Below are 21441 nucleotides of genomic sequence, written 5' to 3'. Positions count from 1 at the left end.
CCTGATATCCAACCTAAACCTCCCCTGACACAGCTTCAGGCCATTCCCTCAGGTCCTGTCACTGTCACCACAGAGCAGAGATCAGTGCCTGCCCCTCCTCTTCCCCTCTCAAGGACACACCAAGTGTCTTCAGCCACTCCTTGTACGGTTTCCCCTCCAGATCCTTCACCATCATCCTTGCTCTCCTTTGGACACTCTCTAATAATTTAATGTCTTTTTTTATACTGTGGCACCCAAACCTGCCCCCAGCACTGCAGGCAAGGCTGCCCCAGCTGAGAGCAGAGCAGGGACCCCCAAGTCCCTTGCTGTGGCACTGCTCCCCAGCATCTCATTCCCCAGAGATGTACATCCAGGGTTGAACCCTCCCAGGTTCAGAATCCAGCACATTCCCTTCTTGAGCTTCATGTGGTTGGTGATTGCCCACCCCTCTGATTTGTCCAGGTCTCTGCACAGCCTCCCTGCCTTCAATGGATTCAGCATCTCTTCCTGGTTTTTTATCATCTGTGAACCTGCTCAGTGTCTCTTCCAGTCCTGTGTCCAAGTCATTTATGAAAATGTTTAATAGCACAGGGCCCAAGATGGAGCTCTGTGGAATCCCACTTGTGACAGGTCTCCAGTCTGACATACCTAATTCCCTATAATGAACCAGTTGCTCACTCATCACATGATGTGTTCATCCAGCTGTGGGCTGGACATTTTTTCCAGAAGGATGCTCTGAGAGACAGTATGGAAAGCTTTAATGAAATCAAAAACTATAACAACAATATCATCTAGGTAGATTTAGGCTTCCATGACATTACAATTTTATACAGTAATTACAGAAGAAAGGGTGCATTAAATACCACCTACTGTGTAGCATTCCCACTCATTAACTCCATCCCTATTAGGGCACAAGAGAAAACAGATTTTATAGTAGAAGAGGAGGTCAAACAGTGGCAATTCTTTGTTGTTACCAAAGTCACACATGCGATTTCTGAGCAGTATTTCCTGAGAAATTTTTCTTTCCCACTTTGCTTCCAACCACAGTTCCAAAGGAAAGGTAAACAGGACAACAAGGTACAGCTTTGATGAAATAAAATTACTCCACTTACCAAATCTTCTCTGAAAACACAGACTACAGCTGATAGCCATGTCCTGGCTAAGTAGCCATTCTAGTGTTTAAATTTTAATTCTTTGAAAAATAATGCCACTTATAAAATATTTTAAAATTCACTTAATTAAATTTGTTCATAAAGATTAAAATTTCCATTTTAACACTAAACTTTACTTGAAATACATGCTACTTCACACATTATACTTTTCCCTGTTCTTCAATTCTACACATAAGCACTTGAACATAACAGATACAACAAGGCAAGGCAACACACCAAGACCTTCATGCAACTCTCCCTTTGAACCTCAAAATGTCTCTTTGGAACTCTCTTTGCTGTGTACTCTCTTTATTTCATGCCACACAGAAATTCAGCCCTGGTCTCTGCCAGATGCTCTACACAGTACTGTAGAAAAGTAGCATTCCCTAGATCTTACTGTACATCTGATCTACATCTGAGTAACAGCTTCACCTTTACGACTACATTGTTTTCAGGCAGTATTTATATTAAAGCCAGCTCACAGAGGGATGGAGTAGGAAATGTGATGTCCTAGACGGAAACAAGCACTCTCTGATTAATCTCTGCTACAAGTAGCTCTAAAAATCAGTGTAATGCTTGTAGCAAGTTTCTAGTCAAAGCAGAAAAGTAGCTACAGGAAAAGCTTTTGTATGTAACTAACTAGCGTGCAACACTCCCTAGCTTCTTAAGGATATCCTAAATGCAAAGAGCCAGGCAAAACCAGAGAAACTTAAAAAAAATACACATCTGGAAACATATACTTCAAGTCAAAAAATTCAAAACATCAAATGTATTTCTAGCTGTCAGTGACAAACAGTTAAAACTCATGCAAAGGTAAATAAGTGATTCTCATTTAATTTAAGCCCAGGGAAAAAAACTGTTGCATCTTCTGTTGCTTCTTCCTAATACCAGGATCATGCTGGAGTTCATCTTACAAGGATAGACTCCTGCATTTGCTGGCAGCTCCAATAAGGCTCTACAGTAGTGTCAAGACCTGTCAGCATGGATATAGCTACAGGTTTTCTTTGTGCTACAATAAGCTGAGGTGTTTTCTACTCCACAAACTGCAGAAAAACTCAAGTGTTCTCACGTCGCATGGATGAATTGGTTTAGAGTATATCATCACTGCAAAGAGAACAAGTTACAAGTCCTACAGGGCCCCTGAAATGAAGCACCTCACTTTAAAAGCATCACACGTGTCTTGAGACAAAAAACTCCAGGGGACTCTACTAGAAATGGCTTGGTCACCTACCAAAAAGCCACTGCCTCAACGAGGGAGAGTAGCTGTGCTACAGGTAGGGCAGGCATCAGCTGACCCTGCAATGGCTCTTGCTGCCACTGCAGCATTGCCATCACACTACACTTTGTTCTGTCTCACCAAGATTCAACACGACTGGTCATTCTAATTTTGCATTTAAAGAAGGCTCTCCAAGAATATGCTACTCACTAAAAAAAAAAAAAAAAAAGAATTTACAATTAGGAAAATTAAGCACTAGTGGAGTTTAAATGATGCCCTCTAAAATTATGACAACCAGTCAGATTTGGATTCAGCTGGTATCTGTTAATAGAATCAGAAAGGAATATTTCACTTCATTTTCTCAACTATGCAGAAAGCTGAAACAGGAAGAGGGAAAACAAAAGAAGATACTCAGGTCCTCTTCATGCTGGCAAAACTAAGACCTGTCAGACTTAGATTTGATTATGCAGGCCTATTTGGAAATGATATGGAAAAAAGATTTTAACAGCTCTCCTTTCTTACCCTGGGATTTTTACTGTGTCCAGACATTGCTTTTTCTTCTCCTTAAAGACGAAAGCAGGAGTAAGTTGGACAGACTCAGATGGACAAGACACTGCCAGGCAACACTTGTTTGCTTCTTGGAGAGCACTCTGATGAGTGGAACTGGGAAACAAAGGACCGTACCTAGTTCTAATTGTCACACTGGTTTATCCTGCCATTATAAACAAAGTCAAATCACAGTGCATTCTATCCTTCTGTAAAGTGGGAATCATACTTTATTGTCACTGGAAAACTCCCTAATTAGTAAGTTAAGTGCTTAATAACACCAAGTGACCAAAAAGGCCTATTTTTAGAAGATATATCTCTGCAGCATTTTTCCTAAAACACACTGTGCATATATATATATATCTCTTATTGTCAATATAAAATATTGATGACTCAAAGGCCAGTGGCAAAAACATAACTAGTTAACACAAGGACTTCAGTTTGGCAAGAGCCATCCCGCTAAGTCAAGGCCTCTGTTTTTAGTCCTTATTGCTCTTTCAAAATAGCCAAAGTGGAATGCTGACAAATCCTACAGGCCTATGTTTTTCCTATCTATTGTCGGCTATCCCACCACGTGTACCATCAAAGCACACATTGGACTTGCAAGGAATCCTCAGATGTACAGCAAAGAGATCATCTAAAACATTAACAAGTGGATAAAACTGTCTGAGCCCTGCTCTGAACACATGCTTTAGCACAAAAAGGACACTTCTTCCTACAGAACATTATTTTTTTCACCTGTGTTCTCGGGTTCCTCATTTTTAGATTTTAAAGTATTTTTTAGTATTATCTGCTTAAATATCTAACAACCTCTAGCAAGCATAAAATATATAGGAATTAATTAAAATTACTTTCAATTAAATTTCAATTTCAAGGAAGATTTTTTAAAACATATTTTTAATATAGAGTTTTTAATATCAGAAAGAAGCAATGGGATAAATTACAAATTATTCCTCATTTCTTCACACTGAATGTCTCAGAGCAATAAATAAAACCAGAAGATTCAGGCTAGATTTATACATCCAAATTAGGTCAAGTTAATAAAATCCAAGCAGCACTTCCTCAGGATCACACTGAACTACAATACATAGCACTGAACACGTTTATACCTATACTTACATATATATATATATATATATCTTATACCTATATTTATATATATCTTCAATTGTCAATTCCTCAAGTTAAGCAGGCAGCCTGCCCTAGGCCTATCCTGGCAATAGAGCTAACTGGTGTTGTAGAAACACTTACAGGAGGCATTAATAACAGTGGTTTCAAGCAGGCCCATCTCCCCTGTGCTAGCATGGCCTCAAAGGCTACACAGTCTCCTCCTCATACATACCACAGAGATCAGGACAGGCAGTCCTGAGCTCAAATACTGGACTGTCCCACTGAAATCTTCTGTTCCAACCTGCAGAAGCTTGGGGAACATCAAACGCCGGGAAAGTGCTTGAAAACATATGACTACAGAAGCAAATCTGTTTAAGGTAAGCGAAAGGCCTCCGGGAGTTTTCCTTTGCAGGAAAACTGCAGTTAACAAAAAAAAAAAAAAAAAAAAAAAAGGAACACGGTAGCCACCTCAGTAACGGCACCTGCCCTCAGCGAAGACATTTTCCAACTCTTTGTTTAAGTTAAAAGTCATTTTCCGCACACTCTCATTTTCTTAAATAAACAAAGAGAAGACACCGTGCCTGTCTATCCGCACGACGCAACGCCGTTTCCCAACGAGGCGTGTTTGGGAAGGGAGAGCCGGGGGCAGGGAGCGCGGTGCTGGCAGCAGGCAGCAGCCGCCGGCGGGGCCGGGCCGGGCCGGGCCGAGGCCGGCAGCCCAAGGCCGCTCACCTGCGGGGGGGCCCCTGGCAGCGGCAACTCCGGGCAGCGGCACCCGCGGCCCGACCCTGGCCCTGCCCCCGTCCCCGCCGCCCTGCCCGGTCCGGCCGCCCGCCCGCCCGCAGGGCCGCCCGGCCCCGCCGCCTCCCCCCTCCTCCCGCAGGACTCGGCCGGGCCCCGCTCTCACCTTTAAGAGATTAGACGTCGCCATGATCCCCACTGCGGGGCCTTCCCGGCCGGCAGCGGCGGCTTCTCTGCTCGAGTTCGGCTCGGCTCCCACCGGCCGCTGCCGCTTTACATGGCCCCGGGCCGCCCGCCCGGCCGGCCGGACCCGCGGCGGCGGCGGCAGCAGCAGCAGCAGCAGCGGCGGCGGCGGCGGCCTCAGCGTTGGGCTTCCCTGTCCCGCGGCGAGGCTCGGCGAGCTCGGCAGCGCTGGGACCGGCCGGGCGCTCCGCACGCAGCCACCCCTCAGAGCCTCATGGCGGCGTCCGCCCGGGCGGCGCTCGGCGGCCGCGGCTCCATGGAAGGGGCCGGGCCCACATGATGCGGCGCCGGGAGCGGCCCCGCCGCCCAGCGCGGCTGCGGGCCCCGCCTGCAGCGCCCCCTGCCGGCCCGCCGCCCGCGCCGCCCGGCCCCGGCTCCGCTGCCCTCACGGCCCCCGCGGGCTGGGGCGCTGTGGTTTATTAGCACAGAAATAACGTGACAACTAACTAAACTAACTAACTAACTAACTAAACTAACTTACCAACCAACCAACCCACCCACCCCGTCGCGCCGTGCTGACCCGCGGGTGCTGCGGCCCCGGCCCGGCCGGAGGGAGCGGGCACAGCCCCTCACGGGGGCTTCCCCCCGCACTGAGCCCGGTGCTGCTGAGACAAGGCGCTGCCCTACCACCCCAGCCTCCGGCGCCAGTTGCCGCAAGTGTTGCGTTTACAGCGTCGTTAAGGTGTAAGTATCTGTAGGAAGGGTGTCAGGAGGATGGACTAGGCTCTTCTCCGTGGTGCCGAGCAATTGAGACAAAAGAGACAAAGGACGCAGAAGTTCCACCTGAACATAAGGAAGAACTTCTTTTGCTGTGAGGGTGACCGAGCGCTGGAACAGTTTGCCCAGTGAAGTTGCAGAGTTTCCCTCACCGGAGAATTCAAGAACAGTCTGGACACAATTCTGTGCCCTGTGCTCAAGGACGGCCCTGCTTGAGCAGGGAGGTTGGACCAGATGATCCCCCGTGGTCCTTTCCAGTCTGACCCGTTGTGTGGTTCTGTGATAGCCGCATCTTCAGAGTTGGAAGGGACACACAAGGTTCATCACAAGAGTCCAATACAAGGGAATATTTAGTAGGAAAAGTATACATTTAGGCACTTTTTGAGAAGGATTTGGAAAAATTCAGGGTTTGGTTTTTTGATTGTTTATTGTTTTTTTTTTAAACAGAATCTTTTTATAAAACAGAATCTCAATTTTCTCTTAAAACATTTAGCCTTTGCTTAAAAATTTACCTTGAAGAAAATTTCACCAAGCTTTTCATACAGGCTCAGGGCCCTGAGAGCTGATGCTTCCTGTTCAACCTGGTTTGCCCTGATTCATTAACATGGGCAGCCACACCACTGGCCACCAGCAATGGCAGCTCTCCCTTCATCTCTCCTGGGGCACAGGATTTGAAGCTAAATTTGTATTGCACAGGATAGGGACCCTGAAGTGTAAGAAAAGCTATAACAAAATATTTAAGAAATATGTATACTGTTGTGAAAGTTTTGATAATGCTGACCAAATGTGGCCTGCAGCCTTATTAAATGAATAAATGATGATGGTAATATTAAGGCCTTCTTTTAACTGAGAAATGAAAAGGAGGTGTTGAATAATCTCCTATTTTGACGAGGTTTCCAGCTTCCAAATACTCCAATTAGTTTATTATTTTTTTCTTTGCTGTTATTATATGTTCTATGCTGTCAGTGTTTAAGTATATGGTATTTATTGCACACATAATGGACATGATTATACAGTTTTGCATATAATATATAATTATGCAATATAGATCTAATTGTATTATGCACTTTCCATTGCACTTATATTCTACAACAATGCTGAAGTTAGGAGGCCTCCAGCAGGGGCAGTAAAAAGTGTGCACTGTGCATTGTTCTTCAGCCTCTCCACAGCCCAGTCTGTGCATTATGCTACAGGTAAGTAAGTACCAGAGAAGCTGAGATACAGGTAAATATTCTACAGAATGTGACATGGAGGCAGCCATTTCCATAAGCCACTACTCTAGGAACTGATTCATTCTCTTTTGCCCAAACCCTTAAAAAATGTGAACATTTCCAATTATTTAATAATTTTTGTTATTTTCATTTTCTATTAGTTTCTTTCTTTAGTACATGTTTGCTATTAATGCAACAATGCAGTGGTGTTTATAAACTGCTTTTGATACACAGAGCCAGAAAATTAACTACTATAGAGTATTTCATCTCAAGTCCCTTTGATGCAAGGCTTAGAGTACAAAACCACAGCACAAATCATTAGAATGCTATAATTGCAAATTTTGCTTAACCAACATTGAAGCTAAATGAAGTTGGGCAATGCTTTAAAATGCTATATTTGAAAATGATGGATTTCGCTGTATTTGCACTTTTGATCCAAACTTACCAAATGTTTCCACAAAAATTAGGGAGTACCCAGGATGCTGGAGCACCAGTGTACCAGGAGTCTTTTCTAAGTCCCCTTAAGCACCTGGTAGACATTATGTAACATTTATGCTGCTGGCCTGGATGGGTCAGCAACGACTGTACTGACTATGAGAGTTTGTGCATCCTGCCCAAATATGCTCTTGTGTAGTAGTTATGAATAGGCTAGCCAGGGAATGAAGAGAACTTGAACATCTGAGAAGCAGAGAGACAAGGAAACACTGCTGCTTTTTACTGACACTAAAAATAGTGTGCATCTCATTTTGCATGGTTTATACAGTGACTTTAAATTGTTTTGTTTTTTTTTTCCCTGAAGATCTGTGCATGAATTTTCTGGAAAGTAAAGACATCTATGAGTTTTAAGGTTTTATAGTATTTTAGTACCACTTCAGGGTCCTTTGAGGGTGCTCATTGTTACACAATACTGTTTTATTTGCTTTAATTCTATTACAAATAGATTATTATTAAATTCTGCTGGTAATGAAGATATTAATTATTGATTGGTTCTACGTTGACCTGGAGTTTTAATCCTTTGCATGTATTGTAAAAGGCAGAGGGAATTACAGTCCCAGACTGCTTCAAAGTGATTTGCAAGAAACAGCTCATTAAGATTTGGGTGATCAGTGAATTCATACCATCATAATATTCTAGATGTCTTGGAGTGAACTGATTCCAGGCTTTGAATGAGTTGCATCAGAGAGAAATATGTGTTTCTACAATCTGTTCTGATGCCCTGAAACCAGTAAGATGAACCAATAAGATGAACATAGTTTCTTCTAATCTTCACTTAGTCCATGCAAGGAAAAAACATGTGATGCTTGATTAGTCCATTTTAAACTCTTCTCTCATCAAACTAGTTAAATACGGTAAGGATGCTACAACTTACAGTGTTTCTTTCAGTGGGAAATTCTTGTTTATCACTGCTGTGGATGTCACAATGACCTCATTGCACAAAATGTGCCATGAGTCACCAAAGACAATCCCTTTAAAAGGGCAAAAACAATCAGACGTCTACCTGTAGCTGCAAAAAGCACTGTCAGGGCCCAAACTTCTCCTTTGTTTCTATTTCAGCAAGTAAGCAAACACTTGTGTTTACTATCTGGGCTTCACTTCACCTTTTCGGTTAGTAACAATGACGTTCTGGAGAAATTGCCTGCATGTGGCAGTAAAGATTACTGTTGCTTTCACTTAAAGTGGCCCAAGGCTTTGCTATCTTAGTGTCACCAGAACCACCTATCCTGTGCATCTCAGTATGACCCCTTTGTTCTCATGCCAACATTGTCCTTTAGCTTAAATAACCTCTCTCCCCGGTGTTTGTTTTTCTCTGATGTATATTTTTAGACCGCAGTGCTATTCCCTCATAGTTTCCTTGCTGGAAAACCTTACTCTTTTTATCCTGAGTGTCCCTGAGGATGGTGTGGGGTGTTGCAGAGTGACTGTTTGCAGGCAGAACCTGCGGGAGGGTTTTTGTTGAGGCCAAATTCCTCCTGGGACACAGAGAAACACATGGCATGTGTTAGGCAGAATGTGGCCATTGTTTCTCACCCAAGCACAGAGTTGTGGAGAACTGCTGTGGGGAATTACATTTGATCTCCCAGTGTTTTTTGGACAGCTAGAAATTTACTGTTCTATTCACTATGTGCTGGGGGAGCTGCAGTTGGCTGTGAAGCATGGTAGAGTGAAAGAGGATACTGCAAGAAAAAACATATTCTACATTTCTGACACTTGTTCACATATGCATCTCTTTTTCAGTGCTCTATAATTTTTGCCTCTCTTTTGTTTTGAGAGCTTCTCTGAGAAACAGACTATTTTCCACAGAGATTTGTGCAGAGAAAAATCCCAATAAAATGAACTGTGCATTTCAATGGTCTGATTGATGGGATTTGAGACTTGTGTATTTTAAAGTTACATCCTGGCATAGCTTGTACTTTTAAGACACACAACAAAAGCTGTGTTTCAGCAAAATTACTAAAATTATCTGCACAGAGAAGACTTTTCTCCCTGAATAATATGCAGTAATTATTTTTAAATTACAAACTAGTATAAATTATTACTAAATAGCCAAACTGTTTCCTTGGCATTGAAAACTTAACCAAAATGGACAATTCTCAAAGGTGCTGCAGTGCAGTGCCAGCCTTGAAAGATTTTTATTACTAAGATTATGACTGGAATATTTTCCACAATTCCTCCCCTCAGTTTTAGTACTTTAATACTTAGCAAGTACCACTAAAATTTTCAACTATTGCCCTGCTCACTGTCAGACCTTGGTGCCAGACACCTCTTCTGGCAGTCCATTACTGTAAAGAAACCACGTGGGAGAGAAGGTGAAAGGGGGAAAAGCCTGCCATGTAGGCATTTGCCTTTATACAGTGTAGCCATAGTGCCAGCATGGAGTTATACCCAACACATTCCTGCAGCTGTGCCACAGAGGTAACCTATCCTTAGGGAGTGCTGGAGTTAGGGAGTCAGTAGCCTGCAACTCTGTGCCGACCCCAGGTCCTTGGCGCTTTCTTTCATCCCACAAGTCCCACTACAGCAATGGATATTTCTACAGGGTCTTAAGGGCTCAGGCAGTGGTTAGTCTTGCTTCTCCCCCAGGGCTGTGCAGGGATGGAAGAAATTATCTGTGTCCTCCTTCCACCCTTATCTTGTGCAGCTCACTCCCTGGTGACTGATTTTATTGCTACAGGAGGCTCGGTTTGTCCTCCTACAATTTTCATGGAGCAGGAAATCTCAGTTTGCATAGATTGCACAGATTTGAAGCCTCAGCAATGAGGAATGGCAGCAATTGAAGTGTAGCTGAAATGCCAGTTTCTTTACCAAGACATTGCTCTTATTTACAATGTACAGACTTTGGATTTGCTACTTCTGCTGCTACCTTTCCATAGACGCTGTTCAGCTGCAAGGTGAGCCTTTGGCAGCCTGTGATCAGTCAACCTCAGTTTGAGCTGCACTGTGAGGCTGCTGGGGGCTGCTGTCGGCTGCTTCCCGGCACTGCTTCCAGGCAACAGTCATCTCTCTGCTGATTACACACTGAGCATCCATCCCTGCACAACTCAGGCCTAGAGCAAAACGTTACTTTCTCTGAGAAGTAAATGAAATAAATACTTTCAAAGACAGTGATTCACTCTAGCAGCTCAGGATTGGGATTTTGTATTCCTCAGTTTGAGTTTAAATGAAGATTTACCTACCCACCCATAAAGAGCCTGCTATTCCCAATAGCCTTGGAGGGCAATGGGTGATTCCTCTTTTAGAATTTTATTTTCATTCACTTATTTGAAAGATAGTCTCTAGACTCTGAGAAATGAGCAATGCAAATTTTTGCTATTGACAATTGTTTTTTTGAAATTTAATTATTTCCTAAACAGTCCATTGTGTTTGTGGTAAGGTTCCATGCCCATGTAGAGAACAAACCCTCAGTCTTTCTTCTTTTTCTTCAAGACTAAGTAAAGGCTGCTGAAATTTCTTTTGCAGCTCTGTGTAAAAAGCGAAGGTGGAGCCTTGGAGGAGCTCCCACTGTGCCAGGGTCTTAAGTGAGGGAAAAAGCACTCTTTCTGGATGTTAATTATGTAAAAAGAGGGCAATGAAGCATGTACTTCCTAAGGGAGCTGAAATGCTGAGACTGAAATATCTGTGATCATGGTACATCCACCCACCCTTGCTTTCAGACAGGCAGCTTGAGTACCAGTAGCCATTGGTCTGAGGCAGAAGGGATCTCAGCACAGGGCAGCACAGCGTGCCTCGGGCTCAGCCAAACCTCCATCATTTTCTGTGAGCACAGGACAGTCATCAGTTTGAAGTTAGATTGGTGAGTCTATTCCATACTGAAGGCATAAATGAACAGAACATTTTCCACCTCTAAATTTTTTCTTTGGTTGGTTCCTGAAGTATGAAGCTAGTTTCTGCTTCTTACATGGGACAGATACAATTATGAACAAGCTAAAACATCTTAAGAATTCACATGTAAAGTATTTTAATAAGTAGAGGAAGATGCTTACTCTTCTTTATCAAACTTAAAGTGATGAAAACTTAAACATTTTAGGAGTCCGAAACTATACTTTTTATGCGTTCATTTTCCAGGCTTATGAATCCAAATAAAACCTTTGTCAAAATTTTTCAACATTTTCCATTTCCTAACTTGGACTGGCCAAATCTTAATTTGCAAAGTTTGTGTTTTCCTATTAAATATTTTTTTTATTTTTTAAATTTAGCTACCAAGTAAGATTAATCTAATTTCTGTAATTTCTGGGAATTTAATTTTGTTGTCAATATTCATGCTTCCTTGGGGGGAAAAAGAATATACATGCACTGAACTATAACTCATTCTACAGCTTATTCAAGCTGTTTACTTACATATCATGCTGCAAAGCATCTGAAAATGATGCATTTTGACAAATTATATGTTTATCACACATTTCTATCAAGTGCAAGTGTGTAGTGAGAAGATACAGTAGAGGTTTAATGTATCATAAAGACAGACAATGTTTGAAAGTACATGTTAATCTACATTTTTCGGAATTACAAATAAGACAACTATGTGCGCAGTACTTCAAAATGTAGTGAACTTCTCTTCTAGTTGCATTGCCAATACCAGTTCCTTACACAGTTGAACTTGGTTAAAAGCTCTATTCCCAGTGTAATAAATGTGACACCACAGGTACAACATTGACAACAGAGATTAAGGCTCTGCTCTGATGATGGTTTATTTCTCTGTGCATACCTCCCCTACACCCCCCTCTTCTCCCAGTCCTTTCCCACCCAGTGTAACCCATTTTTTTTTCATACAGAATGAAAAGCTCATTGGCTCCAGAGTATTCAGGAAGAAAAATGTAAGATACAAGATTTTAATCTAAAAATAATGAAATATGCAATGATATGTAGATTCACAGCAATACCTGGCACTTATAAGGCTATTTTAATTTTTTAATTATTATTGTTATTTGGGTATGTCAGGAGAAACCAGTATCTACATCCCATGGTGCTAAATACTCAAAAGCAGGCAGCACACAGAGGATAGAGTCCAGGACTGAAGATCATATAGACTGATTTGGTCTCAGCAGTCTTCGTGAATTTGAGGAAGAACAATCATCTCTGCATTTGAGATACAGAAGGTGAGGCACAAAAACTGCAAATGCTTTGCTTAGAAACACACAGTGAACCAGTGGTAGACTTTGGGTCTGTTGACTTCCCAGTCACTGATTTAGTTAATTAAATAAATTAATTAAGCAACAAAGAGGTCTTCTGAGATGCACAACACAAGCCTTATATCATAAGGGAATCAGTGTCAAATGCACAGAGACTGATTCTGCACTACCTTTTGGTATCTGTAGTCATGTTTACTTTATAAAGAACATAGATATATACTTAAAATACCCTCCAAACAAAGTTGATTTGGTGTCAATACGTGCCATTCAGTAGAGAATCAGGCTCACAGCAATTACTCTGTGGCATGCTTAGACAAGAATTAACTGTAGTATTTGTTAATGAATTAAGGCTGATTCCTGTTTATATTAAGGCCTCTGTACCCTTCCATGACTGTGTAACTGTGCCTCAGTGCAAGTAAGACTCAAGCTTCAGAAAAACTTAAACTTTTAGTTCCCTTTGAAGTCAATGATTTTAGTTGCCCTAAATGTATAAAGTAACTGGAACCAAACAACCTGTCTTCATACTACAAAATATTCAAAAAAGGATTGTAAAAGAATATAAAAGTAACCTGAGAGAAAACCAATCTTGTTGAAGAAGAAAATTAGATTAGATAGGCTTGTTGCCTGATCTTGAAAAAGGAGGACTGTACATGATTAATTGTACACACTTTTATATGAAAATAACTGGCTTGATGTTTGGTGGTTATGAGTATGCCAGATAATTTGTAGATGCTTATTAACTCTGGAGATCAAGTAATCTTTTATACTACTACAATAAAATAGAAATAAATTTATTTGGTATTTGCGTGCTAGACCTAGTTTGCATATAGCTAGTGTGTGTTATATTCAGAGGAGTAGGAAGATGACTCCAAGCTCAGTAAAATGCTACATGATCACAGATTTGTCCTACTGTTGTTACTAAAAGCAGTTATGGGTTTCTTTCTTAGAACAGGAGTTCTCTAACTTTTCTCTCTGTAGATGAGCATTATTTTAGAAATTCTCTCCTCTCCAAATGCTCAATTTGCAATGATTTTAGTTTAAAACCTTCCATTTTTAAACAACAGTTTAACATTTGCTGGCTAAGAATAAAACTGTCCTTTCTCTATTCAAATTTAAGGCCTGGGTTCTCACAGGTTGCAGCACTTTTGAACTTTTTTTACTTCTAGTTAGAAGTAGGTTTATTTTTTAAAGCTAATATGGAATTTGTTTGTGTAAGTTAACGTAATTCTGTAGGCATCAGTGTGATGATGACAATTACCCAGCTGAGGATCTGGCCGCTGAAATGTAACTCCAGTGGTTGGGAAAGCTGTTTCGTATACAAGTCAAATAACAGCTGGATCATATGTGATGTTATGTTTAGTTTCATTGGCAATTCAGAAAATATTTAATAATAAGTTCCATTGTTTCTATTCCCCATTTTCGTATACAAATAAATCTTTTCTAAAACATTCTTTTTCTTTAGTAAGGCTTGTATCCATTGTCATATCAAAAGTGTTTTCTATTGGAGCAATCTTTCAGTTTGTTTTCCTTAGAGTTATTTTTATTATCAAATTCTACAGTATTTTAAACTTTAATGATCCTTAGCAGCCCTGCACTTGAGTCAAGAATCACATTAAAAAAGTATAAGGTATATTTTCTTGCCCAAAGCTAAGGCAGGATGAACAAAAGTAATGAGCTCATCTGATCTTCATCTAACAAGACTTGATTTTAAACAGTATTCAAAATAAAAAGCCCGAGCAAGGATGTCGTCATGATGATTATTGCACTTTCTCAGTGTCTTGCTATAGAATTAGTTTTCCCTTTAGCAATATGCAATTTCTTTTCCTGAAGACCACATGAAGTTATTGTACTCTGCAAAGAAAAAAAAGCACTTAAAGTGTTATGGATTATAACCTTGACAGAAGGACACAAAACCAAATTACTGTTCTATGATTCAGCTATGCCATGATCTAATATTGTTTCAATTTTTTTTTTGTTGTCATTTAGATGGGCATCATCTTCTGAACACCCCATGGGCTCTTTGGCATGCTACAAACTCAGCAGATGCACTGTCTCCTGGGCTTTACAGCTTCTTCTGATGAATGTACAACATTTGGAACAAAGCCGCTCTTGACACCTTCCCATCCATCTTGTATTGAGATTTCTCCATTTTTTACAAGTTCATAGATGTCTCGCGTAAGAATTGTAAAGGACTCCTCAACATTTGTGGCATCTTTTGCTGAAGTTTCTATATATTTCATACCACAGTCAGATGACAGTTTTTCAGCTTCTTCTCTTGTAACCTCACGCTGTGACACTAAGTCACATTTGTGCCCTACTAACAGGAACACAATCTGAAAGGGCTGCACGTGCATTTTTGCTTCTTCCAGCCAGTCCTTCACATGTTCAAAAGATCGTCGATTTGTGATGTCAAATACCAGTAGGCCACCCACAGAATTGCGATAATAAGAGCGTGTTATTGATCTATGAAGGGTAAGAAAAAGGAAAATTAAAATGCATTTTCACTTTATTAATAAAGCAATTACTTTTCCATATGGCAATGTGTTTTTAATCTCTTGTAAGTTTTATTAAATAACTTTCTTTGTTTAAAGCTGATTGAAATTTATTAATTTATCTACTAGACTACTATTTTTCCTACATTCAAAATTCACTTTCTAAACATTTCTGAAACCAACACCTCTATGGCAAATATTGAATGCTGAGTTATTCTGTAAAGTGGTCTTTATTAGCAAACTGTGGGACATGTCCACAGAAGAAAAGACATATACCCTTGGTGTAAAGTCTGAGTCCTTCAGCTTCACATAAACATGCACTTCACTTTGTTCTAATCAATTATTTCAGACTGAAATATGTACACATATGTCAAGAAACCTGGAGCCCAAACTTGCCAATGTTCAAGCATATCCTTTTGCATTCCTTGCAGAAACATTCTTTAAAAGAATGTTTATATAGACAATCATAACTCTTCATGCTTGCAGAAGTCAACAGCTAGCAGGCAGAGAAAGGAAACTCCTTGAACAAAGCTGTCCAAAAGTTTTGAGTGAGCTGGGCAAACACTTATTACAGGCAAGGGACACATCTTCCTCCAGCACCTCTCTCACACAGACGTTCAAAAGCTCTTTATATTTTATACATTTACAGTTTTTTGGCGTGAGTTCTGGCAAGAATTATTTTCTAATTTTGAGCCCTCTAAGCTCCAGAACGTTCACTGGAAGGAATTTTGGAAATAGGAAACTCTTCTTCTGGTTGGAAAAAAATTTAATGTGCTCTAGAATAAGGTAAAAAGTTACAATGTAGAGAGAGAGAGTGAAAGATACAGGAACTAAACAATTATTTCAAGTCTCTAATCATAAGCAGTAGGAGAGAATAGAGAAGGTGAGAAGAGACATTTTAAAGGAATATACACAAGCACTAGTTGCTGGCATAAATACATGGAATCAGGATGAACTGTACACAGTAGCACAACTTTCTATAACAATAGCTCCCTCCAATTCTCAGTTCATCACACTTCATAAAGTTTTTGATAACAGTTTGAACACAGAGGTATGATTAGCAGCAATATTACAGATAGCTAAGTGCACAGATAAAGAAGACTTAGATTTCTTGGCATATCTAAATTCATTTAGCCACAACAAACAGCATTTGAAATGGTTTTATTTAGAAAAGAGGGAGGGACTGTTTCTCCTAATGTTTAGAAAGATCTTTTCTACATTCCCAGCAACAGAGTCCATGCAGTGTCTCTCTGAATGTGAAGGCAACAGGATCTTAACCTCAGATTAATTTAAAAGGCCTGGATATGAAAAATAGCACACTGTTTAACAAAATTTTTTAAGACCGTAAGTGAGGCTTGTCACATTTTGTGATGTATTAAATACAGGTGCCGTAAGGATCTGTTTCTAGTTTTCTTAACCATATTTTTTCCCTCTAGAGTGTCTGCAAACACAGATGAAGGTAGAAAAAATAATTCAGGTACTTCTAGTAAGAGCAAATATGGATGACAAAAATGCAATTTGATATGGAGAAATGAGAGCTAATACAACCTACTTTTATTATAAAAAACCCAAAACAAACAAACAAAAAAAACCCCAAAAACAAACAAACAAAAAAAAAACCAAACAAAAAGACCCCAGCCCTGCTCCCACTCCAAACCTTGAAAACAAAGAAATGCATTAGCCAGGACAGAAAGTAGGCTAGTATTGAAAATGCAACGCATCATCTGCCAAGTATTTCTACATTAAAAAAATGCTGCATCGTGTATCTATGAACTGGAGTACTGAAACACGGCCCTATGTGTGTTTTTGGATGCTTATACACAGCAGCCAGTGCCCTTATCTCTTGCAAGTCCCTTCTGCAGAGATGTGCTAATTTACAGTAGCTGATGATCTAAGCTGTTCTACTGAATTATGTGTATGTATTTATTTTAATGGAGATGGCTAAAAACTATCCTGTAACTTCGTGCTGTACATCACAATAGCTGGGTGAATATATTGCAGAATATAATAAAAAAAAGCAACACAAAATTTTTAAAGAAACATCAATACATACAATATCATGTTAGGTGGTTTTCTAAAATCTGAGAAAAAGATCACAGAATCAGAGAATCTTTTAGGCTGGGGAAAATCTTTAAGATAATTGACAATGATTGTTAACTCAGCACTGCACTGCACAGTCCACCACTCTACCACTTCTTTGAGTTGACACACCTACAAATCTTTTAAATAACTACAGGGATGGTGATGCCACCATTTCCCCATGCAACCTGTCCCAGTGCTTTTACATTTAATGAGCCAGCAGCCAGGAGGGCCAGTCCTGTCCTGAGGGGCATCAGGGACAGCATCACAGCTGGGCAAGGGAGGGGATTGTCATGCTCTGCTCTCAGCTGGGGTGGCCTCACCTTGAGAGCTGGGGGCAGGTTTGGGTGAAAGACATTAAAGACATTAAACTAGAGAAAGTGTCTGAGAAAGACATTAAATTAGAGAGAGTGTCCAAAGAAGGGCAACAAAGGTGAACCTTGAGAGGAAACCATATGAGGGAGTGGCTGAGGTGACTTGGTGTGTTCAGCCTGGAGGAGACTGAGGACAGACCCCACTGCAGTCTGGAGCTTCCTTGAGAGGGGAAGAGGAGGGGCAGGCACTGATCTCTGCTCTGTGGTGACAGTGACAGGACCTGAGGGAATGGCCTGAAGCTGTGTCAGGGGAGGATATCAGGAAAAGGTTCTTCACCCAGAGGGTGTTTGTGTGCTGGAACAGGCTCCCTGGGGAACTGGTCACAGCACCAGCCTGGCAGAGTTCAAGAAGCATATTTGGACAATGTTCTCAAGCACATGATGTGATTCTTGGGGTCATCCTGTGCAGGGCCAGGATTTGGACTTTGGATGATCCGTGTGGGTCCCTTCCAACTCAGGATATTCTATGATTCTTTGTATAATCACATCAGACTATGGTTTTAGGGAGGTTTTAAGTCAGTCACAGTGTTTCTTTTTCATTATGATCTTACAGATCTTTACCAGATGGACCAAACTTTCACTAAAAGCTTTATCTAATTCTGAAGAGTTATTTTTATACTATGACTAAAGACTACACTGTAATGGTATTAATTTTGAAAATCCATATTGCTTACTGAAAAAGAATAGGATACTGTTTTATTTTCAAGATGTTCTAGAAACAGAATGTATCTAATATCTTGGTCTACTAAAAAGTCGGTTAATGGAAGCATCCCCACAATATTTTGCCCCTACTGAAATGAAGTCTCAGTCTTAGCATCACTACCAAGCATTTTATGGCATTGGAGGTTTCATGATTTAAATATATTATTAGATTTAAATACGGGAAAATTAACCAAACAAAAATCATAGCAAAACAGATTATGTGAAACACAGACAAAGTAGCAGATTGCTCTGAATGACTGATCTGAAGATAGAAGGAAACTGAAGATGTGCCCTTAATTTATGTTAATCTGCATTACAGACCTGAGCCTATACTTCACTACTATACTATACAAAATCCTAAATCTGTAGGTTCTTGTTCTGGTAAGGTGTTAAATATGATACTGTTTAAGTTGTTACCGTACATGTGGCACCTAAGGCAATGGGATGTTCTGCTTAGTGATGCCTGACTGAAGTCAAAATAAATATATTCAATAGGTGCTATTTCAGGGCATGTTAAAGACGATTTCTAAGTCAGTGCATGAAATCCAGTTCAAATACAGAATCACCATTGAGCTAGAGACATGTAAGAATTTTTCCCAAACAATTCCTCCAAGGAAGTACATGACGTCTTTCAAGAGAGTGTGATGGCAGGTGTGTCACACCTTCCTTTTCTCCTGGGAATGTCCCTAATGCCTGGGACCAAAAGAAGGAGGTTATTATGCAGTTAGCAGTTTGCCCTGCATGCAGGGAACTCCCCAGGGAACTTTAAAGACAGGTTTTGCCTCCTCTAAAATCCCAGTGAAAGTGAGCCAGATCAGAACTGGAAATCAGAACCGCAAACTGCTTGGTGCTCCCCAGAATTAGATAACTTCTTGGAGTAATTAGCTCTTCCCTAAGATCATCTTTGCTTGTGATCTGTAGTGCTCTCCATCAGCAGAGAACAGAATGCAACACTGTAACCTGTGGTGTAATAAAATAAAATATTTGAAATTTATTTGACAAAACGAAAAACTGACTATACACTATGATACTCAGTGCACCAACTGACAAGAAACTCTTTGCAGAAAAACAAATGCAAATATTTAAAACTACTTTCTTCAGGTTGTATCTTCTGAGAATTAGAAAAAACGCAGAGGTAAATTTAAGAGCAGCTGACTACATGACTCATCAGTATATATTCCTTGAGCATTCCGGGGTTAAAGGATTGCCATAATTTGATTTTAAATGTATGCAAGATTCTGTGCATTTGCATTACTTTCAGTCAGGTGTCTTGTCATTGGCCATCCTGGCTATTTGTCAGCAAATTCAAAATAAACAGATTATACACTCTTAGTCACTTATTTACAAGTATTCTACATTCTGTCTGGAATGCACAAAGAGGGTGAAAAAATGCTAAGAGCTTTCAATTAACACTGTTAATTTCTTTGCTAACCCTTCAGAAGCCTACCTGCAAAAATACATCTGAAATTGTGACTCATGCAAGCCCGGGAAAGTTGTTTGTTTTTTCATTCCAATGCTTATTATAAAATAAAAAAAAAAAAAAAGTTGCTGTCCCCCAGTAAAACAGTGTCATCCCAACTCTTCAGCTGGGCGTGGGAATCTGCACAAGTGTTGCAAGAGATGACAGGGGGTATAGAGGAATTGATTCTGACCCGTAAAGGGGCCCATTTCAATCCTCCTGCTAGCATTCCAGTAACAACAGGTGTGTGGGTCGAGTACACAGAAATGGGCTGTGCATTTGCCCGTGCCATGAATTACTATCTATTGAACCCCAAGTCCAAACTAAAACCCATGCACAACTTGCCTGAAGTGGCAAGCACTACAGATACAAGAGAGACACAAGAGTGTGTGACAGTATCACCTTGTAAACTGGGAAATGACTGAGCCTTTTCTGGGGGAGGAAAAGAGAGTAGTTCTGCTACTGTTTGTAACAGAGGGAAGGAAGGAGAGTATTCAATACTCAGTGCAGCGTTTGAGCTAGTTTAGCTACATTATAAATGGTAGCAGTATTAACGAAGACTCCTGGCAACAATAAATGCACAGCAGGTGCAGAAGGCCGTCCCTAATAAGGGACGGTAGCTGGCTGTCCAGTGGCTTCCACAGTGCCACAGCTGCACTGCTGCTGTGCTGGAAGGAGGAAGAGCTGGGAGGTGGCCTGGTCTCCAGATTGCATGGGAGGGAGATTTAATGGCAGAGCGAAATACTGCAGGGGAGGATGAGTTTGGAGGTGATGACAAAGTAAGAAATGCAGAGTTAGGCAGAGGCCTCCTGCACCACAGAAAGAATGTGCTGGAGGGATCGCTATGTTAGGTCCCGGACTTCAGGGGAAAGATGAGGGAGGGGACAAGAAACAGGATAAGGCCACTTGTTACCCTACAGTGAGAGATGGAAGAAGGGTAGCTGTTCCCTGGTGTACCTGAAGGGAAAGGGTGGGGAAGGAAACTCCTGGGAAGGAACTTGTGGGAAGTGGGGCAAGAAGGATGGTGGGCCACAGGGCTAGGATCACTGGCAAACAATGGGGTGGAGGACTCCTTTGGGGCACAGCAACCAAATGGGTACGGGGAAATGTGCTAGGGGGGCAAGGCAAAGTCCTTGGGTCAGGAGATGGGTCGGATGAGGAGGCTACAGTGCCGGGAGGGCAGCAGGGTGTGCCCGGAGGTCGGCAGGTTGGGGAGCGGGCGGGAGGGGGTGTGGGTAAGATCCCAGGTCCCGTACCTGAACCGCTCCTGCCCCGCCGTGTCCCAAAGCTGCAGCTTGATCCTCTTGCCGGGCTCGATCTCCACCAGCCGGGAGAAGAAGTCCACCCCCACGGTGGGGTCGGAGTGCAGCGGCCCCGGGAAGCGGCCCTCGGTGAAGCGGTGCAAGAGGCAGGACTTGCCCACGGTGGAGTCTCCCAGCACGATCAGCCGAAACTGGTAGATCCAGATGGCCGCGTCCATGGCGGCCCCGGCCTGGCCCGGCTCCGCCTTGGGGCTTTTCCTGGGGCTCCTGCGCGGCCGGTGCCTGCACCGCGCCCCGATCGCCCCCACGCCCGGCATCGGCGCGGCGGGCGGGCGGCGGCGGGCGCTGCGCGGGGCCCGGGGCGCCGCTCCCGCGGGGGCAGGACGGAGCCCCGATCGCCCGCCGCTCCGGGCGGGGACCGGGAGCCGGGTACCCCCGCCCCGCTCCCGGGGCTCCGCGCCGCGGTCCCCGCTGGCAGCCCGGGCGGGGCGGGGCGGGGCGGGCGCTGTCCCTTCAGCACCGCTCTGCCCCG

The 21441-nt window shown here is 42.1% G+C and overlaps 2 protein-coding genes across 3 annotated transcripts in view; both read right to left on the bottom strand.

The window, feature by feature from the left end:
- Positions 1-4984, bottom strand: part of CUL5 (cullin 5) — a 30814-nt gene extending 25830 nt beyond the window's left edge. Inside the window, exon 1 of one of the 2 annotated variants that reach the window (XM_062487577.1) lies at positions 4910-4984. In XM_062487577.1, the coding sequence (XP_062343561.1) occupies positions 4910-4933 (24 nt within the window). In that variant the 5' untranslated portion in view covers positions 4934-4984. Of the gene's footprint in view, positions 1-4234; positions 4867-4909 lie in introns of those variants that run through there. The other variant, XM_062487576.1, reaches the window with a different exon arrangement.
- Positions 4985-14577: 9593 nt separating this feature from the next.
- RAB39A (RAB39A, member RAS oncogene family) lies at positions 14578-21226 on the bottom strand. The gene is made up of 2 exons (XM_062514635.1): positions 20904-21226; positions 14578-15004 (listed from the first exon to the last, which is right to left on the bottom strand). Exons 1-2 carry the CDS (start codon positions 21224-21226, stop codon positions 14578-14580), a joined length of 750 nt encoding a protein of 249 aa, XP_062370619.1.
- Between the last annotated feature and the right edge of the window lie 215 nt (positions 21227-21441).

This window comes from Cinclus cinclus, chromosome 2 (genome assembly GCF_963662255.1).
Source record: "Cinclus cinclus chromosome 2, bCinCin1.1, whole genome shotgun sequence".
In the NCBI taxonomy this organism is placed as follows: Eukaryota; Metazoa; Chordata; class Aves; order Passeriformes; family Cinclidae; genus Cinclus; species Cinclus cinclus.
The sequence above is the reverse complement of the archived record's forward strand: the minus strand, read 5'-3'. Positions and strand labels throughout refer to the sequence as shown.

Coding starts and splice junctions, on each gene's coding strand:
- RAB39A (XM_062514635.1), bottom strand. CDS start 21,226: ATGCCGGGCGTGGGGGCGATCGGGGCGCGGTGCAGGCACCGGCCGCGC. Junction 15,005..20,903: donor GCGGGGCAGGAGCGGTTCAG/GTACGGGACCTG, acceptor TACCCTTCATAG/ATCAATAACACGCTCTTATT.